Source organism: Mirounga angustirostris, unplaced genomic scaffold (genome assembly GCF_029215605.1).
Source record: "Mirounga angustirostris isolate CCGP_5_RB_7025 unplaced genomic scaffold, mMirAng1.0.hap1 SCAF_14, whole genome shotgun sequence".
In the NCBI taxonomy this organism is placed as follows: domain Eukaryota; kingdom Metazoa; phylum Chordata; class Mammalia; order Carnivora; family Phocidae; genus Mirounga; species Mirounga angustirostris.
This window is the reverse complement of record NW_026991722.1, coordinates 73,560,540-73,586,708: the sequence shown is the minus strand read 5'-3', so window position 1 is coordinate 73,586,708 and position 26,169 is coordinate 73,560,540. Positions and strand designations below refer to the sequence as shown.

The 26,169-nt window shown below is 42.8% G+C and overlaps 2 protein-coding genes and 1 non-coding gene across 11 annotated transcripts in view; 1 reads left to right on the top strand and 2 right to left on the bottom strand.

Moving 5' to 3' along the window:
- Nucleotides 1–1,579: 1,579 nt before the first annotated feature.
- ZCCHC8 (zinc finger CCHC-type containing 8) lies at nt 1,580–26,090 on the bottom strand. Of its 9 annotated transcripts, none has more exons than XM_064578286.1 (14): nt 25,892–26,090; nt 24,142–24,184; nt 20,440–20,514; nt 18,733–18,838; nt 17,345–17,422; nt 13,880–13,983; nt 13,698–13,763; nt 13,051–13,111; nt 12,454–12,596; nt 12,052–12,194; nt 8,695–8,816; nt 7,140–7,226; nt 6,757–6,874; nt 1,580–2,491 (listed from the first exon to the last, which is right to left on the bottom strand). In XM_064578286.1, the coding sequence occupies exons 1-14, from the start codon at nt 26,088–26,090 to the stop codon at nt 1,707–1,709; spliced, it is 2,130 nt and encodes a 709-aa protein (XP_064434356.1). In that variant the 3' UTR covers nt 1,580–1,706. The 9 variants fall into 9 exon arrangements, with proteins under 9 accessions (XP_064434356.1, XP_064434358.1, XP_064434359.1 ...); XM_064578288.1 differs by lacking the exon at nt 25,892–26,090 and adding an exon at nt 25,615–25,766 and having other exon boundaries at nt 24,142–24,191; XM_064578289.1 differs by lacking the exon at nt 25,892–26,090 and adding an exon at nt 25,278–25,457 and having other exon boundaries at nt 24,142–24,191.
- On the bottom strand, nt 19,870–20,004 carry LOC123853338 (small nucleolar RNA SNORA9). Its single transcript, XR_006793111.1, has one exon. It is a non-coding gene; the product is annotated as a small nucleolar RNA SNORA9 (small nucleolar RNA).
- Nucleotides 25,967–26,169, top strand: part of KNTC1 (kinetochore associated 1) — a 98,546-nt gene continuing 98,343 nt past the window's right edge. Inside the window, exon 1 of the mRNA XM_064578284.1 lies at nt 25,967–26,102. The gene's annotated coding sequence lies outside the window, so the exon portion shown is untranslated. The remainder of the gene's footprint in view (nt 26,103–26,169) is intronic.

Below are 26,169 nucleotides of genomic sequence, written 5' to 3'. Positions count from 1 at the left end.
CTAAAAGCATGGATGTGGGGGGTCAGAGTGCTCTGGAGATAGGGTCACTGGGTGATTTACCAGCAGCCGGTTTTAGGCACTTCCTCTAAAACATGAAGTTAACCATACCTGCCTAGTATGGGGACTGTGAACACGGAGGACTGCCACGCACACACCTGAACGTGAGACCTGTGGCTCGTGCTAAGGAGAGAACTGCCAGGTGTCTCTCCCCGGTGCTCCCAGCAGTCCACACAGGAGCCCTTCACTACTTGTATGACTTAGGGAATAGTCAAGTCCTCAGGGGAAGACTGGCCTGTCAACAACCACTTCTTGCATGCTGACAAGTCCCTGGAACCTCTCAATGCCACCTGTTTCCTCGGGTTATAGACATAATGTGGTGATGTGATATTATATGCCCCTAACAGAAACATTAAGACAGTGTACATAAAAACACTACGTAACCTAGGATTACTTTTATTATATACTTCCACTCAGAGAGAAGAGCCAAAAGTATTTAACATTTTCTTCAATTTCTAGCACGTTCTGTAAGGGCCTTGAAAATAAACTGCCTCTTTCCCAGGATTTTCTTTCCCTTTCCTGTTTATAGAAGAGTAGATGTGGTTATTCGAGTCCTCAAAACGAAGAAAACGAAATCTGGAATGGTCTGGAATGGTTGTAGTTTGCTCCCTCTGCTGGCCTGAGAGCAGGATCACACTACCTGAGACTAAGTTCAAGTTGTTGATTTTCAGGGACGAGACTGTAACAATGTAATGGCATTCCACTTAAAGACAAAACACATAGTCCAGCACTATCTTACATAGCTGACAATTAAAAGCCATTTGTTTCTGTCTACCTTTTATTTCTAAGTATTAATTATCTTAGGGTTCAAATCTAGAAAGTTATTTTTGTACAAAGGTTAGCTGCCCTCCATTTTTTTTCAAAATAATTACTTTAAAAGATTCTGCTGTCTCTATAGTTAAGGCTGAAAGAACACTAAAAATACTCAAACTTGCATTTTACTAGATTTTCTTTGTTACCACATAATTTACGTCCAAACTTACAGGGTTGTATACACTAATTTAACTGTGAATCGTTTTTTTTGTATTCAAAGTCTTAGATTATGTATATGAAAGCTAATTTATTAAGCCTTTGTACACAAAGATGAACATACCTGTATAGCAAACTTATATGAGGAATGAAGTTACAAAAAAGTAAAAGTGTTATTAAAATTGATGCGTGTAAATCACTTACAAAAATACCCCAAATGGGGTAAAGCTGCTCATCCCTGATTTTTCTCATTTGGTTGTCAGAGTTGAAGTATGAATTTAAAATGGTTAGAATTTTTTCTTTTAAAAAATGATATATTAAACTTATATACAGGATAATTAGCAAAATGTAGAAAGGGAAAACAATGTACAAAAGACAGATAAAAACCATCACTCCCGACAGACACAATCCAAAAGTAGTAGAAACCTTAGCAAACCATCTCTAAACCAGCTCTTACATTCCCGCCAAGTTCTTATCGATAGAAGAATAAAATATAGTAAACCAGCAAGCCCAGTCTTTCTGTTCTTTAAAACAGGCCTGACTTTAGGCCACAATTAAGCTTTGGATAGATTTAAACATGGGAGGGACAAATCGGAAAACAATTTTATCTCCACTTGGTACTAATTAACAGAACACAAAGTTATAGATAATTAAGTGGTTCTTCGTGCTAAGTCAAGCAGCTATTCAGAGGCCTTTTTGTTTTTCTGCTGGTTTCGGGGCGAGTTCTTTAGCAAGTTTCTTATCCTGAGGTACATTCCAGTAGATTCTGCCATATTCTCAAATTCAAATGGCGTTATTCCAGTTGCAAACTTGCTCATGTCAGGTACAGGACTATGAATTGTAGTGGCCGTTGAAGGGCTGGTGTCCACATGAAGGCGCTTCTGACTGCCTCCGTTTCTAATGTCACAGTCCGACACAACACTGCCATTATCAAGAGGAGCATCTTTGGAGTCCGCCTGAGCAGACTCTTCCTTTTCCTTCTGACAAAGCAAGGTAGGCTCAGAATCTGGGCTCAGAGAACGTTCAACTTCTGATTTCTTTGTACAAGTGTCTGGTACCTCGGGCTCATCAGGCATCATCTGCTTTTCAGAGGTTCTCCCCTCTGGAACAGGGAGGTCTAGCTCATTTGGACAAGGCGAAGAGGCGACCGAGTTCCCGGTGAGAGGTGTGTCAACAGGAATGTCAGAATCACTGTTCACGCTCTCGGCCTGCTCGAGGGCCGCCCATATCCGCCTCTGCTGTTCCTCAAGTTCTTCCAGAGTCAGCGAGTCCTCATCCATAGCTGCAGACGCTGTTCTGGTCTGGGGGGAGTCGCTGGGAGTCAATGGCGGGGTGCCCTTGGGGAGCGGAGGGGTGAAGATGGGTGGAGGAGTCCCCCGTGGCAGCGGGGGAGGGGTGCCGGGGGGCAATGGGGGCTGAAACTGAAAAGCTTCGCTGCTTGGAGAGCTGTGCGGGACCTCCGCATCTGAAAGAAAACAGTGAGGATACTTGAAGTCGTCGCAGCATTTGGTTTTACCAACATTTCTAATTTGAACTCAGGTGTATCCAGGGATTCAGTGGCCAAATAAGCTGGCTGGCGAGGGGAACACTCTGGAGGCTCAGGTACCACAACCCTCACCACCTGAGAAGAACACCTGCAAGAAGAGCTACAGGCTCTTCCGGCACCGGGAACTTGAGGGAAACCCCTTGAAAAATCCATCTGTATGCTGTGTGCATCGTTGCTGAGTGAGGAACAAGAGCACAGAGGCAGAGAGGAATTTCCAGGTAGTCGGCCGGCATGGCAGACTGCGGTCCATGGAAAAGCGGAGGGGACAATGGCGGGAAACGCAGGCTGGGTGAGCTGTTGCTGAAGGAGACGAAGCTGAGGAGACAGGGTGGGATACCCCCTGGCCTATTTCCCAGTTCTGCACCTCTAGTCTAGACTGCCCGCCTGAACGGTGGGTTCGTGCGGCTCATGGGTCACAGGTCCTCACACCTCTATGTCCTAGATACAACAGATCCGACCTGCCCCAAACAATCTTTTCCTCAAACCTGGGCTCTGCTCCCACATGCTGTTCTAATGGTACCACCGGTGGTGTCTGGCCGAAGTCCCCCAAACTGAACCAGTTCATCACCTGAGTCCTTCCTCTCCCTCTGCCCCCCGGCCCCCGGTCATCTGTGCCTTTGGACTCAGCTTCCTTATATCCATTCTCCAAACTACTCACCTTTGTAAAGCACGAATCTGGTCCCATGAACCTTCCCAACTCATTCAAAACCCTTCAGTGCTCCCATCACCCCCAGGACAAAGGCTGATCTCCTCTGTGCCTTACAAGGCCCTCTATGACCAAGAATCTGCCTGCTTCCACCATGTCATTTCTCACGGGCAGGCTTAGACCCAGGTGTCACTCTTCTGTTGGCCCAGTGTGCCGGAGTGTCTCACGCTTCTGCACCGACGTTTCCCATGGACTCAAATGCCCTAGCCCTGTTCACATCCATGGTAAATCCTTGAATTTATCCCTCAAGATGCAGTTCCAAGTTGTCCTTGCTCGGGTCTATGACCTCATCCAGCACAGCGGCTCGGCTCTTCCTGTGTGACACCAAGACAGCCTGTAACTGGCTCTGTGGCTCTGTGTGTCTCACCACGGGCCACATTTATAGTAAAATGACGTTGATACCTCCGCACCCCCTCGGCGACACAGACTGGAAACTAAGGGCAGCAATTGAGTCTCACGAATCTTCCTGTCCTCAGGGTCTAGTAGAGGCTCGAAAACAGCACAGGTTTTAAAAATTTGGCAAATTCAACAGAATTAACACGATCTTGACAGCTATGCAAAACCAGCCTGAACTTTCTCGTTCGGGCAGTAAGATCTGTGAGGTAACATACTGTCCCTTAGATTTTAAGAAATCAACTCAGGTGAGTAAAGAACAGCTAAGGGCTGAAAGGAAGGATGAACACCAGTGAGAAGGGCAGGGAGAGCCATCAGGAGAGAAGCCTGAACGAAGACGCCATTACTGAGGTGTTGCTGGGATCTGGGCACCCGGCTAGAAATGGCGCCAAGTGGATGCAAGTACAGATGAACGGCATCTCTCAGTCTGGGAATCCCAAGGATACCACTGGTGCTCTTCACTACAATGAACACCATGTAGGAGGAGGGGACAGGCGGCCAGGAGGACAGAACACCCGCCAGTAAGTTATGTCTTTAACAACCAATGCCTGTTATGTGTTTAAGAACAAACCATTCCAAAGTGTAACGGGAGCTTGATTAGCACAGACTACTGGGGTATGTATTCTTTTTTTTTTTTTTTAAAGATTTTATTTATTTGAGAGAGAGAGTGAGAGAGAGAGCACAAGAGGGGGGAGCGGGAGAGGGAGAAACAGGCACCCCGCTGAGCAGGGAGCCCGATGCGGGACTTGATCCTGGGACTCCAGGATCATGACCTGAGCCGAAGGCAGTCGCTTAACCACCTGAGCCACCCAGGCGCCCTGGGGTATGTATTCTTGACGGGAGAACATCCTTGTACACCAGGAAAAGACACGAAGGCAGTTCTGGTTCACAATTCCAAACCAAATCGCTAAACCCATGCGTTTGTGACAAAAGTTTTCCACAGGAAAATAATTACAGCAACTCAATGTTTCTTCTTGGGAGTGAGCCGTCCCCAGAGGTCACAGGCTCTGCTCCTCCTTCCGGACTTCGGTCGGTGCAGGGCAGGAAGCAGCTGGGTGGGGGCTGTGCCGGGACTGGGGGTGGGAAGGCCTGCCTTGCTTTAGGACCACACACCTGGGTGTTAGTAAGTCAGCCTGGTTCGGTGAGCAGGCCACCGTGGCTCCCGCAGAAGCAGCTCTAACATCTGGCCCTGATAACCTGGTACATTATTACTTGGGGTGGTGCCCACGGCGAGCCTCACCTCTGCTTTGCCGGCCCCGCCTCAGCAGCTCGAACTGAATCCCTTCCTCAGGGCGGGCCTGGTGCGGGGCCGCTGCTGGCGCTTCTGCCTGCTTGCACACACTTGCTAGGGGTAGTTCAAGGTCACGGGCTACTTGCTAAAGGCCCTCTGGTCCCAACCATGGGCAACAGCAGCTGGTTTCGCTGATAAGCCTCTGCCTCTTTAGAAGAACCACACTTGTAACTGAAGCCGCTATAAGATGCACTGACCTCCTGAGGACAAAGGACCACAGGGCAAGAGCTCCCTTGCCCAAACCGCAGGCTTCAAAGATGAGCCAGCATGAACCTCTACGAAATACCAGGATCAGAACGCTGACCACACACTAAAGCTCAAGCCTAAAGCCCATGTCTTGACCACCATGTGTCTCCATGCATCCCTCCATCCCCAGTCAGTCCCTTCAGGGTTTCCTCTCACCCCACCAGATGTCCGGTCAGGGTCTTTGAGGGTTGCTAAGAGCAACCTGCCTTCCCACCTAGGTTCTGAACAACTTAAGTGATCAGTCAACAAGTATGAAGTAATAATACGTAATTCTTTTGGAGAATTGCTTGTTTTCAAAAGTTCACACATGTGGCAAAGACTGTCGTAATTCTGTCGTGAACTCACTGACCTTGTGAACAGTGAGACTGGATATTGAAATCAGGCTGCCGTTACTAAAAGCCCGGGCTGTGAACGTGATTCTGGCAGCAAGAACTCCGGTGGCTGAGACTAAGCAGAGCAAAAATTTTGGGAAAATGGGGGGGCGGCTTTGAGTTTGGACTTTAATTACCTTGGATTTTAAGAGAAGTTAATCTGTGACCTTTGAATTCTCCCCGGGAATTTACAAATAAGAAAGGGATTCACAATCACATTGGGGCAATTTGTATTGTTAGCATCTTATCATCAGGGTATCTAAATGCACTTCATCTTCACCTTGCCATTTAATCTCATTTTAGAACCTCTGATGTGCAAAAAGGACCAAAACAGCTGGGCATACTTTGGGATAGGAGGTAGCGCAAGGAGTGACTTTTCAGTCTTGGATTCAGAGTAGCTTTGCTAAAGATTTATCAAATTCACCTGAAGTTCAGATTCATTCCAGAGCTTTCTGGGGGCAAAATCTAGGCTACTCACCAGCAGTCCCAAGAGGAAGCCCAAAGGACCCGTGGTTGGTATTAGGGGGTGAGGGACACAGCAAGGTGGGTGCGTGCCTGTCCTGATCCACTACTGACCTGCTGAGGCCTGTCACAGTCCTGGTTGGCCACAGCTTCCATAGTTAAGCCCAGAGGATTAAGAGAATAAAAAGCCAGAGGACTATCGGAGGGCAAGGCCTCTGTTCCCCTGTGGGTTTCCAGAAGGACAAATTTCCTCATGGCCTCTCTTCCCTGGAAGGAGGGGCGACTTGGCCTCTCTTCCCTGGAAGGAGGGGCGACTTACCGAGTTGGGGCAAGAAGAATGGGAAGAATAACCGGGGAAATTTGGCTCTGTCCTTTTTCCTCTTGGGATGGAGCTGCTAAAGCAGACCACTTTCCACCCCCTGTCCCAGAGCACTGCCCCTATTCGAGGGCCAGTCCAGATCCAGATCCAGGACCACTGGGGCTGGGTGGGTAGGACCGCCTGACTCAGGAACGTAGTAAGCCGGCCCTCACTCCAAGAGGTCTCCTACCTGACCCTGTATCAGTACTAGAGGTGATGCTCTCATCTCCAAGGACAAAATCAAAGCCTTTTAGTGCTCCTAAGGCACCCCCGCCCCCGCCGGCCCCCATGGAACTCAGGAGCACGCACATTCGCCCTACCTTCTCAGTGAAATCAAGACCACAGGACGAAACCTACCCGAGTCAAGCTCCATGTCTGCAGGCGAGGTTGCTGAGCCGCTTTCCTTCTTCTGCTTCTTTGGGCTGCTAGGGCTGGACTGGGAAGAAGACCTCTTGCCGCCAGACCTCACACTTGGCTAATGGAGAAGCCAAGCCAAGCAGGAGTTAATGGGGTAGACAAAGAATTAGATTCCATGCCTTCCCTCCAATACCTGCAGAAAACCAGTCTGGAGCTAAGTGTAGGTAAATGGTGAATGTAGCTACCCTTTTCCTTATGACTCATCAGAAAACACAGAGTGCTTTATATACAAAACAAAAGAGCACTAAGATGCTAATGAGTTACAAAATCCCACAAATAAAGGCAATACATTCTTATCAACCACACCCTAAAAAGCTATTTACCACTTGGAAGTTAGAAGTAAGGTAACTGGCAAACACGTCCTTCTGCTGACAGGCCTGCATCGGTATGGACCCAAACACCCTCCACTCCTGATGAAGAGAAGGAAAGAACAAGCCTGGATTTGGAAAACATCATACTTCTGAGATTTTGTAAAGTGGAGGTCTCAAATGACATTTCTGCTTCATCCTTGACTTCTCCTTTTGGGGGGAATTAATGAAAATGATGGTGCACTGAAGGGGAAAAAAACCCCAACCAACTCTGCCTGCAAAATGATCCCCACTGAATACTAAAAGCCTACTTGACAAAATCACTTGCCCCAAAAGGGTCCCACCTACTCCAAGCAGAAGTTCTAGGCAGTGGCCGTGGACTCCCGGCAGGCCTCCCTCCCCTCAGGCCCCGCACTGCCCACAGCGCCTTCACTCATAACACACTTGCTCACGCTGAGCTTCCACCTTCTGTTCTTTCCCTTTCCAAACCCAGCACTCATCTTTATGGTTCAACATCACTTCTCTCTCTTCTCAAGAGCACGTGCAACATTGGTTGTCAAGAAAAATCACTCTGGGCTCTTGTCAAACCTACAGATTCCCGGGCCAAGTCAGTTCAATCTGAGGGTGGGACTCAACAATGTGCCTTTCTCCTGAGCGCCCCCAGTGACTCTGATGTAGGCCGGTCCTGGGACCATTTCTAGAGGCACGCACGGCTCGTGCCATGCAGTTTAGCCCTGAATTAATTACACACTTGTCTTCACATCTATTTCCTAGACTCTAAGTTCAACCTTTGCCTTCTCTGCTGCCCAGTTCCTAAGAACACCTACGAAGGCATTTTTTATTGAAATATCACCACCACCACCGCTACCACAACAGGCCATTGTCGAGTCTTGAAACATAAAATAAAGTTGGAAGAGATTAAATGTAGAAAACCATTCTCATATAGAATGAGAAATTTTACTTTGAAAAGAAAAAATGGAGAGAAAGGAATTATAACATAGAAAAATGAGTCGCTGTAACTTAGATTTATAAAAGGCTTTACTTTCAAAGTAATTCCATAGAACTGACAATACTACCTCAGAACAATCCCATGTTTTAAAAACATAATCTTTTAATTTTAGAATAATTTTAGATTTACAGAATCTAACCATTCTTTTTAGCTCCTTTTCATAAGGCATAAAATCAGAAAAAACTTTTTTTTTTTTTTAAATGAACACAAGATTTCACTTAAGATTCTAACAAACAAAGGGGCGCCTGGGTGGCTCAGTCCGTTAAGCATCTGCCTTTGGCTCAGGTCATGATCTCAGGGCGCCTGCTTCTCCCTCTCCCCCTGCCCCTCCACCCTGCTTGTGCTCTCACTCACTCTCTCTCTCAAATAAATAAAATCATAAAAAAAAAGTAAAAAAAAAAAAAAAGATTCTAGTCAACATAAAAGGAAGTTACAAAGTTAAACACACAAGTAACATATTTACTTCTTTACATAACAGTAACTGCTACATAAGCTAATGTTTTGAACAATTGTTATAATAATGTCCCATCCCCAGAAGAGTAAAAAAAACAATATACTTACATCTGGAATTCCTCTGGGAGTAGATATATTAAAACCTGGATAGTTTACCAGTTTCGAGAGATCGTAGGTGACGCTTTTATTCTGTTGGGCTTCCCCAGCTTCCGCTTCCCCATCAGCACCATCTGCAGCAGACCATCAAGAGCATTCGTACTGCTGGATACCAAGGTCAATCCCTCTCCAGACCAAAAGTGGGCTGGTCAAGTGCTTATATCCACGGCAACAGAATCATTCTGAGAATGGCTTCGATTATAATTTTTCTGAATCATTAGATTAGAACTTTTAAACAATGTAGACAGGATACTTTAATTAAAATAACTGTCTAAAATCTTGGAAACCTGGGTTCGTCTGTGAGTTGCTTAAAAGTCTAGTCTGCATTGATCTGATGACTTGCCTGATACTCTATTCCAATGCCTTTATTTAATAAACAAGTAATTCTTATTATGTACCAGACACTGTTTTAAACGGTTTATAAGTATCAACTCCATTCATCTTCATTAACAACCTTAAGAGGTACGTACTATTAAAGCCACTTTACAGATGACAGAAGGATATTTGGGAACCACTTTATTATTTTGAAAACTACTGAATAAATCATGCATTTATTTTGCCAGTCCTATGATGTCTACATACATAAGGTAATCAGTTTACAAGTTTCTCTTTAGATAAGTATTCCAGCTAATAAGCTAAGAAGTAATGAAAGAATGAGGATATAACCATTTTGCAACCCATCATTAACAGGTACAGATAGCAATGGTCATCAGTGACAGGTTCCATCACAATAAACAGAGGGGCAGAGGAACCTGCTAAAGCAACACACCATGAGGATGCAGCACCAAAATCTCGAAAACTCGAAAGGACAAAATACAGTTTTGTTAAAAACAAGGAAGTGAACCTACAGATCAAGAGATTCAAGAGACTCTCCATCATCCACAACCTTTTGTCCAAAGAATCTCTACTCAAACAAACTAAAAAAGAGAGGGAAAGAAAAGACAACAGAAATGCAAGCACCTACAGAAAGTGGTGTGAGTGACACCTGAACGCTGGCATGATGTGGGGAGATACTGAAAGGCCGGTCCCAAACAGCTCTCCGGCACTAACTGAGAAGGGGTGGCCTGGTGAACTTTTTTTTTTTTTAGGTTTATTTACTTATTTATTTGTCATAGAGAAAGAGAGAAAGAGAACACAAGCTGGGGGAGCAGCAGGCAGAGGAAGAAGCAGGCTCCCCCCTGAGCAAGGAGCCCGATGCAGGACTCGATCCCAGGACCCTGGGATCATGACCTGAGCTGAAGGCAGATGCTTCGCCGGCTGAACCACCCAGGCGTCCCTGGCTTGGTGAGTTCTTTTATTTTAAAGATTTTATTTATTTATTTGAGAGAGAGAGAATGAGAGACAGACAGCACGAGAGGGAAGAGGGTCAGAGGGAGAAGCAGACCCCCTGCTGAGCAGGGAGCCCGATGTGGGACTCGATCCCGGGACTCCAGGATCATGACCTGAGCCGAAGGCAGTCGCCCAACCAACTGAGCCACCCAGGCACCCTGGCTTGGTGAGTTCTTAAAAATATTTTTAACTACTGGGTGCCTGGGTGGTTCAGTCGGTAAAGCGTGTGCCTTTGGCTCAGGTCATGATCCCCGGATCCTGGGATCGAGTCCCGCATCTGGCTCCCTGCTTAGAGGGGTGTCTGCTTCTCCCTCTCCCGCTAAACCCGCTCGTGTTCTCTCTCTCTCACAAAAACAATAAAAAAATCTTTAAAATATATATATATTTTTAATTCCCTAAGTAATATACAGAAACATTTTCATTTTTAAAAGATTTAGAGCATTGGAGAGAAACTACAGTCTCTAGTCCAATCCTCTTTCTTTCTCAGGGGGAACCACTGCTGAGCTTGCCAGATTGGTTAAGACTTTTTAGAAGTTCTTTTCAAAAGTATTCTTACCATCTACCACATTGCAGGTACTGTGCTACATGCTAGGGGATATACTGGTGAATAAAATAGGTATGGTTTTAGCAATTACAAATCTTACCATCTAGCTGGGAAAATAGAGAAATAGAACCAAGAAGTAAATACATACAAATTGTGATACGGTATGAAGGAAACAAAGAGGGCCCAGTGATAAAGACTGGCAGGCCAATTAGGGAGAGATATATTTAAATAAGGTGGTCAGGGGCGCCTGGGTGGCTCAGTGGGTTAAGTATCCGACTCTTGGATTTGGCTCAGGTCCTAATCTCATGGCTCCTGAGATCTAGCCTCGAGTCAGGCTCCCTGCTCAGTGGGAGTCTGCCTGGACATTTTCCCTCTGCCCGTTCCCCACTCACCCCGCTTGCGTGCATGCTCTCTCTCTAATAAATACATAAATCTTAAATAAACAAACAGATAAGTAAATAAGATGGTCAGGAAAGGCTTCTCTGAGTCTGAATCCTAAAATCTAAATGGTTCTCAGTTAACATCTTGTAAAAATACATTTTACATAAATGTCCTCAGAAAAAACATAGAGCATGGTTTCATTCATATGGGATCCTTCCTTCCTTCCTCCCTCCCTCCCATGTAAGATGAATGGCATCATTGGTAAGTTAGGCAGAAACTGAGTATTGTACAGAGATTTTGCCATGTCAGCTCACACAGATTCATTCCACTCTTTAAAGACTGCAGGGAGGGGTGCCTGGGTGGCTCAGTCATTAAGCATCTGCCTTTGGCTCAGGTCACGATCCCAGGATCCTGGGATCGAGCCCCACGTCAGGCTCCCTGCTCAGTGGGAAGCCTGCTTCTCCCTCTCCCACTCCCTCTGCTTGTGTTCCCTCTCTCGCTTAAAAAAATAAATAAATAAGAATAAATAAAGACTACAGGGATTCCACAGCCCAGATCTACCATCGTTTATTTATAGCCATTTTTCTTTAGGGTCTTAATGTTGTTTTTAACTTTTCATAGTCATATTCAATGCTACAAAAATACATATACATACTTTCCTTGTGCACATGTGTGAATATTTTTCTAGAGTAGATACCTAAGAGGGGGGTTCTAGATTGCAAGAGGGTTTATGTAATCTATATTTCTAGGTCTCCTGCACTGATGAATAGATTTGTTACCACTTCTTTTTTTTAAGATTTTATTTATTTATTTGAGAGAGAGAGAGAGAATGAGCGTGCACAGAGGGAGAGTGAGAGGGAGACGCAGACTCCCCAATGAGGGGCCTGATCCCAGGATCCCAAGATCACAGCTTGAGCTGAAGGCAGACGCTTAATCAACTAGCCAACCGGGCGCCCTTCTGTTACCATTTCCATCAGATATTACTCAAATTCTCTAATTAAGGAGAAAAAAAAAAGGTAACATGTAAGCTGACTTATCTAACTTAACAACTATACCTTTTCCATCATAGAGCGCAAGCCCTGAGTTCTCCAGTTCAGCCTCTTTGAGCCACCCGGGGGGGTATCCGAGCTGGCGCATTCGATATATAAAAGGTGGAAGGCTCTTGTCCGTCACACCTAGTGCATCCTGAAGTTCCTCACTAAGGAAAAACAAAAGAGGAAAAAGAAATATAGTAGTCTTGTTTGGATGAAAACACAAACGGTCCCCAATGTTTTAAAACAATGCTTCACAAATGCACACGGGAGATTCCAGTGAATATTTCTGAACAAACTGATGCGTATTCTCCAGAGCGGGGCTGGAGCATACCCATATACTGCTGATTACCCTCAAGACACAGAGAACGCTCCATATACTGGTGACAGAGAAACGACAGTCTATGGAAAAAATCACAGAGGTACCTAATGACTCCCGGCTTGAATCTTCCAAATCTTTCTTCCACCTCTTCTGCATGGTATCGCTGCTGAAAATTCTGGCTACTCGCCTCGCCACAGGCATCCATATACTCTTTTCTCTTTTCACTTATTCGAGCAGCATTCCGCGGCTAGATCACAACGCATTTGAGAAAAATGGAAACAAGCAGTTTAGAAATTATTTTAGGAACTGAATAAATATAAGCACTCTGTTTTAAGCCAAGCAAACAGATTTTTCCAATTTTAATATATAACAAACAAGTACAAAAGAAAGGGGATATATTAGAAAAATAAGCAAAGAAGCTCTTTATTACCTCGATATTATCTTAACATAAAATCAAGTTTTTAGAATAAACTCTAAAAAGTAACTCTCATGTTTCATTCATCTCAGACACAAAGCACTGTAATAATTCTTTTTTAAATATAAGGTCTTAAAATTTAAGTACAAATTTGAAAGGTTTCAAATTCGAGGACCAAAAGAAAGTTAACTAGCAAGTTTCTTTATCTCACACAATGCCATAAATGTGTGGAAAACATTAGAAAGTTCTAGTTCAAAGATTTTTTTTTTATATGAGAAAAATTTACCATTGGGCAATCTTTCATTTGATGTTCTTCAGAACCACAATTGAAACAGTGAGGCTTTGGCCTATTTGGTCAAAAAACAAAGATGTGCATAATGTAAATGAAGATATAAAAGCAAATCAATGCAATTCTTTATGACAGCGAAGTGTATCAGAGAGACAAGAAAGCACGCAGATCACAGATTATTAATATCTGCAGTCATGAGTACACTTTCACCTCCTGTACTCAGCGATTTAAACAAACAGTATTTTTAACCAACTCTTTTAACCAAGGACCCTTATGTTCCCGACTGATCTGTCACCTCTGGGTTTTGTCAGTGGTTAATTTAAGAGAAGAACCGAGGCAAACAGATTCTGTTTCCTTTAGGTAACTTGGGAGGGGGCAGGTCCTCAGGCAGCAATCAAACTGACAACAACAATGACACTTCTCCACCCCCCCAAGCGTACTAGGCGTGAACCAACGAATTCCAATGAACAGATGACTGATTTAAACATATTAAATGTCTATATATTAAAATTCTAGCTTAATCTGTAATTTATTTATAGTAAGCCAGCAATGAAGAATATTAATTTTTCAAGCTAAAAGAGTTTATGGTTTTGGTTAAAAAGTCTTAAAAAGAAGAAGAAAACAAAACAACTCCCCACACAAACCTTTTTGCCTTTACTTGTATTTCTTGCCCTTCTAGAGAAACAATGTGGCTGAAGACTTGCTGGTACCTTTAGTGAATTTTATTAAGGAATAGTTATCATAGTCTGCAAAATTTGGTAAATTTTTTTAAAGGTGAACTTAATGGCAAGATGCATAAAAGATCTTCATTCACTATGTAGGATACTTGGGTATTTCCCATCCTTCGGTAAGCTGAGGGTTTTCATTTAGTAGCGGTTGCCCCAATTTATCAAGGCAAAAATTAGTAAAATACAGGACACTTCCTACAACCTGCAGAAAACAAGTCAAAAAATATTGCTATTTAAGCAGGAAAAAAAAAGACATTAAATTATGTAAGACTATGATTAACTCTTTTAACAATTTAATTTTGGAGGAAATTCTTAGAAGCCATAATCAGCTCCCTAGTTAAAGGAGCCAGATTTTGAAGCGTAAGCAAGAGCTGCTTCTTTAAACGCCCCTGTCTCCCAGATCGGAGCTCCCCTCTCAGGAGATCATTACTATCAAGCTGCATTCTCCTCAGACTTTAAAAATAAAAGCTTTGACTCGTATGTTTCCCTCCGATTCCCCAACTCTGCTTCCCTTAGGGGCAAAGACAATTCAGAAAATTTGTATTTACTATTTCCACCCTCCCTCCCATTTCCCCTTTTCTTTTCCCTCCGATTCTGGGGGAAATATCATACACAGAAGTTGAGAAAATGGTACAGTGAACACCCAGCTAATTCCTCTCCGCCTGGATTCAACAACTGTTGCTATCTTCCATGCACGTGCACACATGCACATATACTTTTCACTGAACCACTGGAAGAAAGTAAGCCCTTATTTTCTCTCGCCAGAGATTAACGTAGTAACTTCCTAACCGGTTTCCAGCTTCCACACATAACCAGCTGCAGCCTCTTTTCATGACCTTCACCCCTGAACACTTCAGGATGGGTCTCCTGAGGATAAGAATATACATTCTCCTACAAGCCACAATACCACTGTCACACCTAAGAAAATTAATAAATCCTTAATATCATCTATATCCAATCTCTACTGTTTTCCCAACTGTCCCCAAAATGCCTTTTTTCCCCTCTAAGCCAGGATTTAAGGTTCATGTGTTGCATTTACATGTTAAATCATTTTAGTCTCTTTTAATCTGGAATAGTCCCCCACTTTTTTTTTTTCTTAGATGGCCCCTCCATTCCCTCCTGAACATCTCCGGGAAGGCTTCCGTTCCTTCCACGGCGCTACGCTCCCCAATGACCCCCCAACAACTGAATTCACTGCACAGCTCCGTCTTCATCTCAACCAATGAGCAGCAACCGACACAGCTGATTCCTCCTTCCTCAGAGAAATGCTCCTTTTTGCTTCTAGGACACCGTGCTCTACCCTGCTGACCAGACCTTCTCATCTCTCCATCTTCTGTGAGACTTGGTCCCAGTCCTCCTGTCTACCTGCACTCTCGCGGTGATTTATCCGGACCCATGGAATGAAGGATGAATATGCTGACAACACCCAAATATCCAGTTCTGCCTCCTAAACTCCAATCTTGGATATTCAAGTGCCAACTGACAGCTCTCCTGGATCCGTGAAAGGCATCTCAAACTCACCTACTTAAAACTGAACTGGATTCCCATTCCCCTCCTAACCCGCTCCTCCCACCAGTTATTCCCATCACAGAAAAGGTGAGGACACTCTTCCGGCTGCTAAGGCCCAAAACCTGAGTCATTCTGACTACTCTCTCGCTTTTGTGTTCTACACATCCAATTCAGCAACACATTTGATCAGTTCTATTTTCAAGGTATTTCCAGGTTCGAACCACTTCTCACCTCCACCACTGGCTCTCTAGACTAACTTGCCATATTCCCTCACCTGATATCAACACAAGAACTTCCCCGCTGGCTTCCAGCTTCCACATGTAAACCAGCTACAGACTATCTTCCACAGAAAAGCCAGTTCTTTTAAAAATTCAAGTCATATCATGTCACATTTCTACTTAAAAGCCTCCAATGGCATCTCACCTCACTCAGAGTAAAACCCAAAGCCCTCACTATGGCTTATAAGGCAACATAGAGATCTACATCTTATGTTCCAGGGTCAGAAGGCCTGGATTCACACCCTGGCTTTGTCCCTGACTAGCCAAGGGACCAACAGCAAGTTACTTAGCTTTCCATGTCTGTTTCCGCAGATGTAAAATGAGAATAACAACAGTACCTTCATGGGCAGTATGTGTAATGAGCTTAGAACAGTACTTGATACACAGTGAGCAAGTTTAAGTGTCTGCTTCTGCCCCAGGGCTTTCCACTCTGTCTACTGCCTGGAGTACTCTTCATTCCAACTGCACCACAGCTCACGCCCTCAATTTATCCAGGGCTGGTTCAGAGAGGCTGTCACCATCTACTCACTATACAAACTGAATGCCCCATGGCTACCCTCTAACTCCTTGAGCTGATTTACTTTCTTCAGAGCTCTGCGTCCCCCACTAGAATGTAATTCAGTGACAGCAGAGACTTTGCCCTTCTTTTTCATTGCTGTGTCCTTGGAATCCAAAAGGGTCCCTGGCACAAGGGAGCATTTGGCAAATATTTATTACTCTTTATTAAAGGACTAAATGAATAATACATAAAATTCCCACTTTCCAGGCAGGTGCCAGTCTCAATCCCAGAACCCTAGAGTTAGATGGGACATGAAAAGTTATGTAGTTCCAATTCTTTCTTTAAAGCACCTCGACAGTATCTCAGGCTTTGCCTTTTTACAGTGACATGGAATTTGCCTTTTTTTTTTTCTTTAAATGAGACCTACCACTTCATTTTCACATCTCTGATAGAAATTTGCACTGAAAGTTGACTTGCAATGTGCCTCTTTATAGTCCATCCAGTCACTGGTCCTGGTTCTGCCACTTGGCACTACACAGAGTGATTTAAAATAACACCTTTTGCAAATAACAGCCTTTATTACATTTGCAGAGATGTGATACCCCCTGTCAATCTCTTCAGCAATGTTGGGGGCTCTTCATTACCCCAGCAGCCCCACCTCTTCAAGACTGCAGTCTGTCAATGGGGCACAATACTCCCTAAACATGAAAACTAGTCAGCCTTGAACAGAATCCAGGATTACATCATCCTCTTAAAAAAAAAAAAAAGAACTCTTTTTTTTAAGTTGCAAAATCACACCACTCCATTGCACTGACACAGTGAGATTCCGCATAGGTACGGAAAGGCCTAAATGTAGGCTCATCCCTGTTATGCTGCTTCTATTTTTCACCCACCATTTGAGCTTGTCAACATTTTTAATCTCCTATCTGCCATCTGTTATATTAGTTACTTATCCGTCCCCTCTCAGCCTCAGCCATCTGTAAGTGCAACATGCACGCGTTCTAGATCATCATCCATGTTCTTGAACATCAACCAAAAGAGGTTTGTCAGGACAAAAATAAAGTCCTCCGAGGTATGTCTACTGTGTATACAATAGTTACTAAAAAGCAAACTATACTATTTAGAGGCTGAAGTCTCCACTATTGTTTATAACAAATTTCATGAAAGGATGGGGATTCTTTGAGGCCATATGGCTACACCACCTTAACAATACCCAAATGACAAAGGATAGGAAACATGTTATCTACAGAATTCAAAACTAAAATGTCCACACTTACACTAAAAGCTTCCTTGTTGTTTTTAATGGCACAGGATTCTTCTACTTTATGGTCCTCTTCTAGCATAACACTAGATGGCTAATGCAAAGAAAAACACGTTACAAAAAGTAACCAATCTTTACCAACTTCGAATTTCAAATATTAGAAATTTAAATACACCCCTTATTTTCTAATACATACCACTAAGGTATATTAAGCTTTTAATTCATTGTTGTCATGATAGCTAAATTTGGAAGCTAGAAATGTTTACGAAATAAATTTCACCAAGTGGAAAAATTTTAAAATTTTATAGAAGATACAAAAGACAGCACCTTCTGAAGCATTAGTGTATGCTATGCTTTTGTGTTACTGAATACTAATTCATGCATTAAATTTAATGAATTAAATATTTAAACTCTCAATACTTAAATTGGCAAAGCAGACTTTATCTTCAAGTCAGATAACCAGAAAGATTAAAAAATATGTGATTCTACGTTACTGGTTAATATGGATAATATAACTCTCACAGACCTCAGGCCGCTATAAAATTCTGAAGCGCTCCCTGAATCAAAAATTAGGTAATCAGTATGGTTTTTATTGTTAAATGTATTTTGTTTCTTGAATCTTTAAAAACTGCATATGATACATGAAAACTAAAGGTGATGAAAATTTAATTAATCAGAACACACTGTTCTCCAACCTGAGGATAAACAGCTAACAACCCTATTTGAAAGACTCTACTTACCTTAATTTGGAATTTAAAAAAAAGCCCCAAAATCATAGTTCTGATTTTTTAAAATATAAATTCATGCTCTAATAGTCACATAGTGTAATTTTTTAGATTTCTTTGTGCATGCTATGGATTTTTTTCCCAACAAGGAGAAGGGAAAAAAAGAATGGCATGCGAACCTGTTGGTTTTAGAGAAAAAGAATTCATCTTTTATAAACTCCAGAAATACAGATTTTTTTTTCTGGCTTCAAGTTAATTTTCTGCCCCAAACCATGTGTCCAAGTGAGGAAATGGGGGGGAAGGGGAAGACTAATTTTGAGGGAAGCCAGGTCTGAATATGACTCCCCTAAGAGAAGGAGCCACAAAGCAAAAGAACCCCCTGAGGCAGCACTGGGCAGCACTGGGCAGCACTGGACAGCACTGGACAGCACTGGCAGACCAGTGAAGGACGCCCAACTGAAGGATGGAGGTGAACAGTCTTAACAATCTTGGGGTTTTTTTGGGGTTTTTTGTTTTTTTAAAGTTGTAGTTGACATACAGTGTTATATTAGTTTAAGGTGCAGGACATAGTGGTTCCACTTAATCATTTTCATTTTGATACAAGAGGCTCCCTGTGGCCTAATAGTTGGCAGTGAAAAGCATAACCTATTAATCTTAAAGTCTCTTAAATTTGAAATACCTGGGGCAAAAGATTAAAGGAAGTCTTTTCCACATCATTTTTCTGCTGTTCCTCAAATCTTTTTACTAAATTTGATACAAATTCCTCTATTTCTTGATGATATTGCCTGCATGAGAGGACACAACAGTCAGAACCCAGAGTAAACACTGAATAGACCGAAATCTTATGCATTATTAGAAGACGTCAGGAGTAAATTCTGTTATCTTGTTTTTCAAAGGTTTAATAAATCACTGACTGACTATAATATTCAGGAACCTATTTCTTAGGAAAAAAATATACATTGTTGCCGAGTTAACAAAATGATTATGAAAATCTAACTCAGTGTTTGGCATGTAACAGTGGCAAACATTTGTGCTGAGACTAGATGGATTTTATTTATAAATTGTACAGATTTAAATTTTGAATACATAATTCATGTAAAACATGGTTCAAAATCCAAAAGAAGTAAAAGCGTTCCGTAATGAAAAGCTTCCTTCCTGGCTGCGTCCTAGCCACCTATCTCTGCAACGCAGAGACAACCAAGGCATTCTTCCCTGTCTTCCTCCCAGAGATTCCCTATGCACATAGAAGGAAACACCTATTTAAATGTTAAACTGGAACAAAATAAAACCAAAAATGCAAAAAAAAACACAAAATGAAGTAGCACAACCACGGAGGACCACTTTCTCCAGCTTTCCAGGTCAAGAACCGCGTTCAACACGTTATAACCGTTAACACTCAGCTCCGGAGGTGCCGAAGGAGACCAGATGAGGCTACGGTGGCGCAGCCAACTTGCTCTTCACCAGACTTGATCTTTCAGGTCTCTCTAGCTCTGACACTCCAAGATTTCTGCCGGCAAAACGGCAGATTTACAGTGCCAGAAATTAGAGTGCCATGAGCCAGAGCAGACGCTGAGTCAAATCCGATGGTGACAGCAGTGCTGAGTGCTGGTGGCCAGCTGTGCCCGGCCCCTTGCTACCGCCACACTCACCACCGGCGTCCCCACCCCTCAGAGCCTCAGGTTCCAGCTGGGCTGAGAGAAAGGCGGTAAAGGGCCTGCCACACAGTTAACACGCTCTATATGGTTCCCATTACCTTCTTCACCTTGCCTAGCGCCTGCAGTAACAACAGATTCAGCGAGCCAGGAGAGGGGCAGCCAACTGTCTGAAATGTCTATGACCACGCTCCGAGGGGGGGACAGGGCAAAGCCTCAAAGCATTTCAGGACATTCTAGCAAGCACTGCAGGAATGCACTGAGTCACCCTAGCCCCAAGCATGCCGGAAGGCTTGCTAAGGTCGCATTCTCACACTCACACACACAAAATCCCGTGGGTAAGCTTTGAAGACAGCCAACAGGGTAAACTCAGTTACCTGATTTGGGGGGAGAACCGACTAACGTTACTTCCTGCTGCAGTGGTAGCAGAGGCTATTACAGGTGCTCATTTAGCTACCTAAGAAGTGGTTATCGTTAGTATCCTGTTTTCCAGTGAGAAAACGGATACGCAGACAGGGTTGTGACCTGCCCAGATTCACATATGCAGAAAGTAGGGGCCCAGATTCAAATTCAGCTTTAGAAACGCTAATGTCCTTGCTCTTAATCATGATTCTCTAAATTTTAAGTAAAAGAATAAAGATGGAATAAATACAAATGAAAACAGCATACTTATAGAAGACATTGTTTCATAAACACATTAACTCATTATACGTAGAAAAGGGGAAATTACTTACTTTGAAATAACATTGTTCATAAATAGAATCTGTAATAAAGGTCCATCTAACTTAGTATTGTTCACCAATATTCCACTAAAACAGAAGTTAAAACATATTCTTAGAAGATCTTAAAGTAAAATTCATAAATGTATAAACACACAACTTTTGTAATTATTAAGTACCAAAGAGCATAGATTATTTTACAAATAAGATTAAAAACCACCAAGAACTCTTGTTTTCTCAAAAAAAAAAAAATCTAAGTTTTCACAAACTTTTACCTACTTTAATGGTTTTACATAGAGGTATCCCTTACATATTTTTACAAATATTTCACAAAAAAATTTAAAACTATAGTTAATCTTTCAGTTTTCAACCAAAAAAATTCCTTAACTAATGGCTAGTTTCTTTACATACTGGGGGAAGGGAGGGTCTGGATAAACCAGCAGGTTAAAAGAAGATATTTCTAAAAGAATCAGAGTAAACTTAGCTTAGAAATATATAGGAAAATGAAACACTTTAAATGGACAGCCTCTTAGAGGGCAGTGCACATTCCAGTATTTCAAATCCCAGATACTAAAGCAGAGATATAAAAAGTATACTGTTGGGGAACCTGGGTGGCTCAGTCGGTTAAGTATCTGCCTTCGGCTCAGGTCATGATCCCAGGGTCCTGGGATTGAGCCCCACATTGGGCTCCCTACTCCCTGCTTGGTGGGGAGCCTGCTTCTCCCTCTCCCTCTGCTGCTCCCCTTGCTTGTGCGTGCTGGCAAATGAATAAATAAAATCTTAACCAAAAAAAGAAGTATTTTGTTCCTGGATTTGATTTTCAAATACTGCTAAAAAAGAAAAAAAAAAGTAAAATGTGGCCCCCAAACCGGAACAATATCCTGGTGGTAACCTGGACCAGCTGAGTCTTAGATTCCGCCTCTCCCCACCTGCCTCCTATTCCTTTACCTGCACAATATGTGAAATAAATCAGTCTATATTTGGAATTGCTTGCATCAAGAACCAAAAGTAAAATATGGAGAGGTTCAGAAGTTTGTTTGAATTTGTACAAACTTCTCTTTTTTAAAAATACATTATGTTTTGGGGCACCTGGGTAGCTTAGTTGGTTAAGCATCTGAGGTTTGATTTTGGCTCAGGTCGTTATTTCAGGGTCATGGGATAGGAAGGTCCAGCTCCAGGCTGAGAGCAGAGTCTGCCTGAGATTCTCTCCCTCCCCCTCCCCCTCCGCCTGCTCGCTCTCAAGTGCACTCATTCTCTCTCTCTAATAAATAAATAAAATCTTTAAAAAAACCCACAAACAAACATGACTTTTTGGGGGGCGCCTGGGTGGCACAGTTGGTTAAACGACCAACTCTTGGTTTTGGCTCAGGTCTAGATCTCAGGGTTCTGGGAATGGAGCTGGGGGAAGGGCTCAGCACTGAGGCACTCTGTGGAATCTGCTTAGGACTTTCTTTGCCCCTCCCCTCTGCGCTCCTGTGAGCACACGTACAAGCACGTGCTCTCTCACTCCCTCTCAAATAAATAAGTAAATCTTAAAAACAACAACAAAAAAACCATGATGTTTTTAAAAACCACACACAACTGTATGGTCCTTAACTAGAGTCCAATTTGAGCCATCAGCTATAAAGACATTCAGTTGGGGAAATCTGAATATGGACTGAGCTGGGAGTGTTAAGAGAATCATGCCAGTCATTGTGACAGTGCTGTTGTGATTATGCATGACAAAATCTTGTTTTTAAAAAGTCACATACTGAAATATTTAGGGTAAAATGTGCATATGGGATGAAAACATGTATATTAATTGTACTATTCATTTTCCATACATTTGCAATTTTTCATAATAGTTAAAAATGTTTATTGGACAAAAAGGAAAGAAACTTCTGATCATGACAGTTCCAAAAATAAGGATTAAACCAAGAGGCCGGGGTTACAGATTTTATCTATATAATTTTATTTCTTTTTGTTTCTAAATTTTTTTTCTTTAAGATTTTATTTATGGGGCGCCTGGGTGGCTCAGTCGGTTAAGCGACTGCCTTCGGCTCAGGTCATGATCCCAGGGTCCTGGGATCGAGTCCCACATTGGGCTCGTGGCTCAGCGGGGAGCCTGCTTCTCCCTCTCCCTGCCACTCCCCCTGATTGTGCTCTCTATCTCTCTGACAAATAAATAAAATCTTTAAAAAAAAAAAGGTTTTATTTATTTATTTGACAGAGACAAAGCGAGAGAGGGAACACAAGCAGGGGGGAGTGGGAGAGAGAGAAAGCAGGAAGCCCAATGCTGGACTCATCCCAGGACCCTGGGACCATGACCTGAGCCAAAGGCAGACGCTTAACGACTGAGACACCCAGGCGCCCTCTAAATTTTCTATAGAATGCTTTATCAGTCTGACAACACAAAGAGCACTAATTCTAAAAAGAAAATTTTAATTTATTCCTTTTTTAGGATACTAATGCCTATCTCATGTACTGGTAAAGCCTATGACACTATCATTTAAACTTGATTGATTATAACCCCTTTGTAAATGTTTAAATTATCAACTATTAGAAAGTGTGCTTATCTAAGTATCTTTAAATATTAAAAAAATTATGATTTTTGAGGAATCCCAGTTATAGTCAGTACACTTAATATCTAACCATAAACAAGTTTAGATCCACAAAGTGTGCTCACATAGAGGAAGGAAGGTAGGGCATGGGGAGGTTTCCAAAATACATCTAAATTGGGTGCCTGGGTGGCTCAGTTGTTAAGCGTCTGCCTTCGGCTCGGGTCCTGATCCCAGGGTCCTGGGATTGAGCCCCACATTGGGCTCCCTGCTCCACTGGAAACCTGCTCTCCCTCTCCTGCTCCCCCTGCTTGTGTTCACTCTCTCACTGTGTCTCTCTCTATCAAATAAATAAATAAAATCCTAAAAAACAAATCAAAATACATCCAAATTCTGAAATTTTTAAACCTTTAGTTACTTCAGCTGGTACCAGGGACAAAAAAGTGCATGTGACACTGGATCACGGCCCCCCAAATTCTGAAAGCTTGATAATACCATTTCACATAATAAGTCTGTAGTTTGACAAATATTTTAGATTTAGTAACCTGTTAGATAAATTTGTATTAAGATATGAGCATTTGTTCGTCTATCTCTTAAAGTCAGATGTCTGAACGCAAATCTACTCATTGTACTTTCTTCAAAAGCACACTAATTTCTTTTTCTAAAATGAAATTTCCCATCATTTCTATTTAGAAATATATTTTAACTGTATAAATAAATCTTCACCTAGAGTAATACTGTAATCTTAATTCTAACTTCCCAGAAATGTTTGTGGAATAAGAACAGCTAGGTTGGCAACTTGCCTGTTCTGGACATTAAGTCAAAATTTTCTGGACATGTTTCACAAATATTTTTACTCAGTCAGTTTAAAAGTTATTCAGGTATACAACATAATGATCCAATATTTGTATATGTTGTGAAATGATCACTGCAATAAATCTAGTTAACACCCCCTAAAATAAACTAATAAATTAATTAAAAATTTAGTGTAGTTAGAATTCAAATTTTACAGCCAGAAATTAAAAATAAAGGATCATTACTGATTTCTTCACAGAACGCTGAACAATTAAAAACGATACAAAAAAAAAAAGATACAAAAGTCCTACTCTTCTTACAAAGAAATTATAGCTAAATATTAAATATTAATAAAGGACAATGTTGTAATTGCAATATCTCATACCTTGGTCGAGTCAGAATGTTCAATTTTCTTTTAAGTTCTTGATGTTATTACTTGTTAAGGAATATAAGCCCTCATTAAAGAAAATCATAAATATCATAAAATTCAACTATTCATTTCGGCGTCAGAGTGTTATAAACGTTAAAAGACCCGCAAATATTTTGAGGATGACACACTTAACTGAGCCCCTGTTTTGTTGCAGGGCTAGGCATTTAAACCTAAAAACTAAAATAGTTTTCTCATCTCTTCCAACATAGATATTCTAAAACAGGGTCATGTAGTTCAAAAGACTAACAGACGGAGGGCGCCTGGGTGGCTCAGTTGGTTAAGTGACTGCCTTCGGTTCAGGTCATGATCCTGGAGTCCTAGGATTGAGTCCCACATCCGGCTCCCTGCTCAGCAGGGAGTCTGCTTCTCCCTCTGACCCTCCCCGCTCTTGTGCTCTCTCTTTCATTCTCTCTCTCAAATAAATAAGTAAAATCTTTAAAAAAACAAAGATTAACGGACTGAACCAAAAGTGTTATTCAAACAAAGGTGCCCCATCAAAACCTAAACAGCAATTCATTTAAGAAAGAACAGCATGGGGGTGCCTGGGTGGCTCAGTCGATTAAGCATCTGACTCCTGATTTCAGGGTCCTGAGATGGAACCCCAAGGGGCTCCCCGATGATGATCGTGGAGTCTGCTTGAGGTGCTCTCTCCCTCTCCTTCTGCCATGCCCCCGCTCATGCATCTCTCTCTCTCAAAAAAAAAAAAAAAAGAAAAAAAGAAAAAGAAAAAGAAAAAGAAAGAGCAGCATGATAAGTGATACAGTAAAACAAACGGTTAAAGACGAAGAATCCAGGATAGAACTATGTTCACCGTACAGTCCTCTCAACTTTTCTGTATTTGGAAATTTTACATATTAAAATGTAAAGGAAAACTGCATCATGAAAAAAGTCAGACTTCCAAAACCTTTAAAGATGATTTGCCAACTGCTTTCAGGGTTTCATTTTAAACGGGGAACTATTTGAACCGAAATCATCTGCATACAGTTAAAAAAAAAAAAAAACACCAAACACCTCTAAGAATGTAAATAACCAGACTAACAAGTCTTGCTAGAAAGGCTGTAATCATGTAACTAAGCCAAACGGAAACTTACTTGGCGCGTTTTTTCCTAAGGCTTTGCAACGCACCCTCCCCACGGAAGGAAGGTGTTCAACGTCGAAGAACTTTAAAACGAATCCCCAATCTCGATCATCAGGCAATTAACCATTTCTCTCCGCATGCTTCAAATCCTTAAACTCCCAACTCCCGCATCCCAAAACCACTAGCTTCTGCCCCGCTATAAAAAAAAAAAAACCAGATCTACCCTAAGGTCTGAGTATCGGGCTGTCTCCTCATAGACAATTATAACATGACCGCATCAACCTAAGCTTGGCTGCAAAAAAACGAAATCGGATAAGGACTTCAGAGGAGGAGAGGAAGTGGTGACCAACCTACGAGCGAGCAGTCTGAAATAATCCCAAAAACCAGCCCCGGTTTGTGAGGCGCGAGGAGCGAGTCTAGTCCAGGACACGGATCCCCGGAGGGGACAGGTTCGCGCCGGGGCACCGAGGCAGCTTACGCAAACCGAACCCTCGATTCTCCGCCCGCCTGCGGGGCGAGAGAGAGACTGCCCGGAACTGTGGCCCTCCTGGAATTTCCGCCCGCGCCCTCCCAGACCTGCCGCCCACCGCACGCCGGTGACCGGGCCCGAGCGAGCGGGAAGGATATTCTCGGCGCGGAGCTGCTCGATGGTTTCCTCGCACTGCCGCAGCCGCTCCCGCAGTTCCGCGTCGCCGACCCCATTCTCGTCCTCCTCGTCGCCGTCGTCATCCTTGAAGCGGGTGTGGACAGGCTTCGGAATCGACTCCTCTGGGTGGTCAAACGCCTCGAACAGCTCTAGGTCGCCAAAATCCACCTCCGCCGCCATCTTGGACTGTGGGTAAGATTCGAGAAGAGGCGGAGGGGGCTGCCGGGCCGGGGGCGAAGGTTGTAGGGCGGCACCGCTC